Source organism: Abrus precatorius, unplaced genomic scaffold (assembly GCF_003935025.1).
Source record: "Abrus precatorius isolate BTA unplaced genomic scaffold, Abrus_2018 Scaffold10, whole genome shotgun sequence".
Classification (NCBI taxonomy): domain Eukaryota; kingdom Viridiplantae; phylum Streptophyta; class Magnoliopsida; order Fabales; family Fabaceae; genus Abrus; species Abrus precatorius.
This window is the reverse complement of record NW_020874292.1, coordinates 19,416,482-19,423,999: the sequence shown is the minus strand read 5'-3', so window position 1 is coordinate 19,423,999 and position 7,518 is coordinate 19,416,482. Positions and strand designations below refer to the sequence as shown.

Sequence of the window (7,518 nt, the reverse complement as noted above, 5' to 3'; positions counted from 1 at the left end):
GGGTTCACGTTGATAAGACCTTTACTTTTGAGAATGAATCTTGATTTGGTCAATATGTTGCTTACTAAGCGCAAAGCTAGTGATGAAAATACGGTGTGATTCAATTATTTCTTTGAAATGAAGCCTTTGTCAAACTTCACTGAAACCGTGTCCAATTTTCCCTTTCCATACAGCAATTTCTTTTTCTTTGTTTTTTCAAAGGACAATGTAAAATGAAAGTTGAGGCACACATTCTTCTTCATCAAAGTTGGAATTTTGGCAAACCAATCTCTGAGGCAAACGATAAGATTCATGGGCTTTATGTAGCCACACATTTCGTGATAGAAAAATTGGATTCAGCAATGCCTATAAAAATGATAAATCGATGGAAGAAAAGAATAGAAACAGAACTTCGAGTAAAAGTGAATGGGATTCTAAGTTAAAAGGAAAATAGGGGGAAAAAGTGTCAAATCGAGAAGGTAGTAGATAGAGATGGGCCCGGGGGGCAATGTAGTCAAAAAGGGGTAGGGTCGGGGGCATTAAAGTCCAAAAAAAGAGAGTGCCGTTGAGATGGCCTGCTGACGTGGCTAATACCCTCCTTAATCCTCTTGGTTAAAGTGTTAAACGACAAAACGCCTTGTAAACCCATTCCATTATAAACCCAAACACGCCCTTCACATTTCCGTTTGTGAGAAACTCTCTCTCTCTCTCTCTCTAAAAACTCAAAAACGAAAGCAAGTTCTGGAAGCTGAGTGCACTCGTCGCAACGTTTCTCTTTTGAATCGTTTTGAATTTCACTGTTTCCATTTCCGACGTTGTTTATATATCACCGATCATCGATTATTGTTATAATTTCGTGGTTGCGATTCTTTTGTGTGCTGTGTGGTCCGTACGGTACGACGTCGTTTGGACGAATTCAACGCCGTCGCGCTGGTACGAAGAAATTTGTTTGAAGATGGCGGCCGGAGTGGAGTTGCCGGAGGGGAGAGCCGGCGGTGGGGGCGGAATTGCCATGGAATTTCCGGCCGGCGACGAGGAATATTTCTCGACGCCGCCGAGGTTGCCGAAGAGGCTCCGACGACGGCTTCTTGACGGCGAGTGCAAGTCCCCGAGCACGGTGGAGGAAATCGAAGCCAAGCTCCGCGACGCTGATCTTCGCAGACAGGTGTCCTTACGATTTTCCGTTCTAAAACAGTGTGTTTGTTTGGTTGGTGAGAGAGTTTAGGGTCTTTGAATTGAATTTACAAGTGGTTTTCCCTTGCCTATTAACCACGTGTACTTAATTAATTAATTAAGTGATTAGAGATTAATCTCTTTGGGATTTTTTTAATATAATTTTGGGTTTATGCACAAATTTATTTTTTTTATTCCGATGCATGGGCTTGCAGAAAGAGTTGATGGGATTCGTTTGCTACTTCGCAGTTGATTAATTGTTCTTCGACCATCTTGCTTTGTCTTCAAGTTTGTGTCTATGTTAGGTAGGATAGGAGAGGCTTCTGCTACTTCTTTTTTATTCGAATGTTGATCCGCACCCCCTGGTGGTGGTACTTTTGGGAATTTTCACATGGTTTCTTTCTCTGATAACTTTGGTTTTGGTTAGTACTATGTATTAGTTGCAAGCTTTTAACTTTTGTTCTTCGTATTGGTCGGAATCCAAATTATGCTTTTACATATTATCTTTTATTTCATTCGCCAAGAATGCTCTTCTGGCCCTTCCTTTTCAGTCACACTTGGGGAACCCATGAGCGTAGCTGGCGTTTCTTCACCTCTTTTACGTCCTGTTCTCTATTTCTTTCTCCCGCTTTTACTTATCCAAATATTCTTATTTATTTCTATTTTATCTATGTTCGTGCCTCTGATCAGAGTTTCAATATTGAATTTCTCTTGACTGCAGAAATACTATGAGAAACTCTCAAGCAAGGCACGTGCAAAGCCAAGAAGCCCCTCAAGGTGTTCATCTCAGGAGGATGATCTTGGTCAGAGACTAGAAGCAAAGCTTCAGGCTGCTGAACAGAAGAGGTGGGATTTCCTACGATATTGTAATCCCGTAATTGTGTTTTGTAAATTCCTTGGCTTACAAAATTTAACTTTCTTGACCAGATTTTTGTCTGCTACTAAAAGCAGCAACATTTGGATTATTTGATCTTGTAAATTTTAAGTTAAAACTGTGAGAGTAGCATTTATGGATAATTAAAAAAAAATAAAAAAAATCAGCAACTCCTCTCTCTAGTTAAAAATTATGTTCTTTTCTGTTTCACTACAAACTTAATTCTGGAATTTTATGTTCATTTATGATTGATATATAATAATCTCATTATATGATATTTAAATGTTTAACAGGATCTTCATTTAACGTCTGATTCTTATGCTTATAAGTTGTTCCATTTTGGTAATTGAAAGTTTATTTCTAAATTCTAAGATTATGCTTCCTCCCTTAACTATTTCAAATAATTTTGATTCTCACGCCCCCAAAACGATTTCTTTTTAAATTATTTATTTATTGTGTTTTATTTGTACAATTGAGATAATTTACTGCCTTCTTGACAGGATGAGCATCTTGACAAAGGCCCAGATGCGCTTAGCAAGATTGGATGAATTGCGTCAAGCAGCAAAAACTGGAGTTGAAATGCGCTATGAGAATGAACGAGTGAGGCTTGAAACAAAAGTTGAATCACGTGTTCAGCAGGCAGAGGCTAATAGGATGCTTATCCTCAAGGCACACCGGCAAAGAAGGGCTTCTCTTAGAGAGAGATCATCTCAATCATTGATGAGAAGGATGGCTCGAGAGAGCAAATATAAGGAGTGTGTACGTGCTGCAATTCACCAAAAACGGGCTGCTGCAGAAACAAAACGACTTGGGTTGCTGGAAGCTGAGAAGAAAAGGGCACATGCTCGAGTCTTGCAGGTGAGGCATGTGGCAAAGTCTGTATCACACCAGCGTGAGATTGAAAGAAGGAAAAAGAAGGATGAGTTGGAAGATCGATTGCAAAGGGTATGGTGTTAGCTTGTAGCTGTCCTTTATTTTGGGTGGTGGTGTGGGGGAGCGGGTTATATTTGGTGGCCTTAATGGTGCCTGTTTAATTAATTAAGTCTCAAATTTATATTAATTAGGCAAGAAGACAGAGAGCTGAATATCTCAGGCAGAGGGGAAGATTGCGTGGCTATGTGCGAGAGAATCGGAATAGAATGTCAAAACAAGCAGAATATCTTTCCAGAAAACTTGCAAGGTTATTTGCATTTAAATATCGATATATCTCTTTTGCAACATGTAGAAGCTTTACTAATTTCCCTGCTTTACTTGGTTGTAGTCATTTGGGAGGAGGTCTGAGCTAATAAGCTATATATTTCATATGGGATACATTTAATATATGAAATTTTGTTCCTCTGTCAGCTGAACTCATATTTACCCCTTAAAATAGAGTACAATGGATGTATTTGAGTCTCATTTTGCTAGATATTACTATAGGACTTCTCCTAACCTCATTTCCTTTTTCAAGGTGCTGGAGGCGGTTCCTGAGGCAGAAAAGAACAACCTTTACCTTGGCAAAAGCATATGACGCACTGGGGATCAATGAGAAATCTGTCAAGTCAATGCCATTTGAACAGCTTGCTCTGCTGATTGAATCAGCTTCTACTCTTCAGACTGTAAAAATTTTACTTGACAGGTTTGAGAGCCGCCTAAAAGTGCGTACAGCAATTGCTCCTACTAATACTTTGTCTAGCTTGGATAACATTGATCACCTTCTTAAACGAGTTGCTTCCCCAAAGAAACGGGGTACTCCCAGGAGTTCTGTGAGAAGGAGGGAGACAAAGAAAGTAGATTCAGTCAGGGAGTCAAACAATAGCATAGCTAGGTTATCAAGGTATCCTGTGAGGGTTGTTCTTTGTGCTTATATGATATTGGGTCATCCAGATGCAGTTTTCAGTGGGATGGGTGAACGTGAGATTGCTCTGGCCAAATCTGCACAAGAATTTGTTCATATGTTTGAGCTGTTGATAAAGATTGTATTAGATGGGCCAATACAGAGCTCTGATGAAGAGTCTGTCTCAGCAGTCATGAAGTGCTGTACCTTCAGATCTCAGGTTGTTGCTTTTGATAAAGCTTGGTGCTCATACTTAAATTGTTTTGTGGTCTGGAAGGTTAAGGATGCTCGATCACTAGAGGAGGATTTAGTTAGAGCAGCTTGCCAGCTTGAAGCTTCAATGATTCAAACTTGCAAGTTAACTCCAGAAGGAGCTGGTGGTAAGCTTAGTCATGATATGAAAGCTATTCAGCATCAGGTAATTTTTCCATGTCAAATATGTGATTTCTTTGTGAATGGTAGGTACCATTGAGCATTTTTTTTACAATGTTATGGAGCATTTAATGACTTTAAAAACTGTGTTATATTTAAATTGTCAGATATGTACAAATATTGAGTGTGTTTCTTCCCTTGACTGCTTTCTTATAGATGCAGTAAAGTATGCTTTAGCCTTATCTTCTATTTGGATTTAATGCAGGTCACTGAAGATCAAAAACTTTTGAGAGATAAAGTGCAGCACCTGAGTGGAGATGCTGGGATTGAGCGTATGGAATGTGCACTATCTGAAACAAGATCTAGATACTTTAGAGCAAAGGATGACAGAAGCCCTTCAAGGTCTCCCATGAATCCGTCTATGCCTGCAAGCCCAACTCCACTTTCTACTGTTGCCAGCTCTAGTGAAAGAAATATGTCAGGTGAGGGTAATCATAAGACAAGCCGTGTAGTTCGCTCTCTTTTTAAGGAGACACATACTTCCCCTGGAGAGTCCAGCTTCTCTGCAACTAAAACCAGTTCAGATAGTCAGCTCGGCATGTCCTCTGAAAAGTTGGTAGCAGAGAATGAAGTTCTTGTAAACGAGTTTCTTCATGATCATCACCGAAGTGTTGCTGATGGCTTTGATGTCTCTGATCACATCCAAAATAGTGTTGAGGTTAGTAATATCTTTGTAAAATTGTTACCATTAAATTGATGGTTGATTCTGGTTCATGTATTGGTTGGGCTCTGCCTCTGGCCTTTGATGTTGGCCTGCTCATGTTATCCCATCAAATCAACCATGAAATGTCTAATATTATTTTAATTTGATGACAGCTGATGCCATTTTATTTTGAGTTCCGATTCATCCACCCTTTTTATCTTGCAGGGGAAAATAAAACAGACTATGGAGAAGGCCTTCTGGGATGGTATAATGGAATCTGTTAAGCAGGAGCAGCCCAACTATGACCGGATTGTTCAACTCATGGGAGAGGTTAGGGATGAAATTTGTGAGATGGCTCCAAAAAGCTGGAAGGAGAATATTTTTGATACCATTGATTTAGAAATTCTTTCTCAGGTAGCCTGCTATATTCTCTTCTTGCAGCCTGCGATGACTATTAGATGGATCATTGGCATATACCTGACTATAATTTCTGCTATTCTGATATATTTCTTCTGTTTATCTGAAGGTGCTGAAATCAGGTAATCTGGATGTGGATTACCTTGGAAAAATTCTTGAGTTTTCACTAGTCAATTTGCAGAAGCTCTCATCTCCAGCTAATGAGGAGATAATGAAGGCTGCCCACAAGAAATTATTTAATGAGTTGAGTGAAATATGTCAATCTAGAGATGAGTCAAACAATTCATGTGTTGTAGCCTTGGTGAAGGGTTTGCAATTTGTCTTTGAAGAGATTCAGGTGTGTTTGCTTACTTTTACTTTATTTTGTGCCTTTTACTTATCTATAGTTATAACTTACTTGGATTAATATGTTCATGGTTTTCTCCTTTTGCTTATTAATTATGAATTGTGGTTTGTGGATGCTTCTGAGGTAACACATTCTCTGAGTGCACTTGAATACCACTACTTTCAAATGTAGTTGTTAGGTGTAATGCCCTGAATGACCCGAGATGTGTTGTAATTTATTAGCCATAGAAATAGGTACAAAATCTTATTATGATTTGCTGTCAGCACAAACCTTAGTTGGAGGATACTGTTTCAGCATGGACATCTTTTAGCTTGTTTAAATATTCATTTTGCTTTGGTTTTAAATTATATGACATGATAAATTCTTATGACAGATTCTTAAGAAAGAGATAAGCAAAGCACGTGTAAGAATAATGGAGTCCTTGGTTAAGGGGTCTGCGGGTTTGGACTACCTCAAGAATGCCTTTGCTAACAAATATGGATCTCCATCTGATGCCTGTACCTCTCTGCCTTCAACTTTGAGATGGGTTTCATCTGTTTGGAATTGCAAAGATCAGGAATGGGTAGAACACGTGAGCTCCTCATCAGCATTGGCTTCTAATTCATCCCAAGAACGGCTTCCTTCAACTACTCTTAGAACAGGAGGAAATATTCTGCTCAAATCAACTGGCAGTCCAATGGCCTCTTCTCCTGATGGTGCAAATGCTAAAGGTTCTAAATTGAAAAAAAACTTCAATTCCCTATATTCAGTTTGCTATATTACGCCTACTGAAGCAAAGACTTAGATGAACCCACTTTTGTGTTGTTGAATCAGGTAATCAGCAGCCAGAATGCAATGGAGAACAAGTTGATCTAGTTGTGAGGCTTGGTTTGCTAAAATTAGTAAGTGGAATTTCTGGTCTGACACAAGATGATTTACCAGAAACTTTATCTCTCAACTTCACAAGGCTGAGGTCCATTCAGGCTCAAATTCAGAAGATTATTGTGATTTCTGCGAGGTAAATAGTATGATATTTGTGTCAAGAGGTTATCACACCATCTTAACTGAATAATTTATGCTGGAGACGGTTCTGGATTAATCGCTACTTACAATAATTCTTTTTTTTTGGTGGGGAATTGCAGTGTTCTCATTCACCGCCAGATTCTCCTGAGTGAAAAGGTGGCAGCTAGCCCAGCAGATATGGAGAACTTAGTGTCCAAGTGTGCTGCACAACTCTTGGATCTCTTAGACCGTGTTGAAGATGCTGATACTGAAAATATTGTGCAAGTGATCTGCAATTTGCCCACAGTTGATGGTGAAGATACAGGAAAACTTCAGTCAAGAAGAGCAGTTGCTGCCAGGATGCTAGGGAAGAGCTTACAAGCTGGGGATGCTGTTTTTGAGAGGGTGTTTAATGCTGTCTATTCAGCTTTGCGTGGAGTTGTGCTTGGAGGAAGTGGGGCCCATGGGGGGAGGAAATTAGCGGAAATGGCTCTCATGAAAGTTGGGGCTGGTGTTCTGACTCAAAGGGTAGTGGAAACTGCTGTTGTTTTGATTGTGGCAGCCACTATTTCGGTTAGTGTTCATGGGCCATGGTATAAATATTTGACTGATAACATGTGATATATTTGGCAAGTACATTAATAATAATAACAATAATAATAAATGCACACGTTTGTACATAGAAGTGTGTGTAAGTTGTAAGCTGTGTATCTTAGATTTCTGTAGAGATAAGTGATATTGTTTGTAGAGGAATTCTTTTGATGTAACGAACAAAATGTATATGTGTCTGAACTATTGATGATTAAATTGCTAATATGTATGATTGGTCCTACAAGTTTCCTTTTCCTCATCTTTTA

At 39.2% G+C, this 7,518-nt stretch overlaps 1 protein-coding gene across 3 annotated transcripts; it reads left to right on the top strand.

The window, feature by feature from the left end:
• The first annotated feature begins 620 nt into the window (after positions 1-620).
• LOC113852670 lies at positions 621-7,508 on the top strand. Of its 3 annotated transcripts, XM_027483008.1 has the most exons (12): positions 665-1,144; positions 1,368-1,457; positions 1,874-1,998; positions 2,527-2,971; positions 3,091-3,206; positions 3,477-4,260; positions 4,480-4,932; positions 5,143-5,331; positions 5,444-5,671; positions 6,054-6,390; positions 6,494-6,677; positions 6,802-7,508. In XM_027483008.1, exons 4-12 carry the CDS (start codon positions 2,528-2,530, stop codon positions 7,280-7,282), a joined length of 3,216 nt encoding a protein of 1,071 aa, XP_027338809.1. In that variant the 5' UTR covers positions 665-1,144; positions 1,368-1,457; positions 1,874-1,998; position 2,527; the 3' UTR covers positions 7,283-7,508. The 3 variants fall into 3 exon arrangements, with proteins under 3 accessions (XP_027338807.1, XP_027338809.1, XP_027338808.1); XM_027483006.1 differs by lacking the exon at positions 1,368-1,457 and having other exon boundaries at positions 621-1,144; XM_027483007.1 differs by lacking the exon at positions 665-1,144 and having other exon boundaries at positions 1,248-1,574.
• Positions 7,509-7,518: the final 10 nt, after the last annotated feature.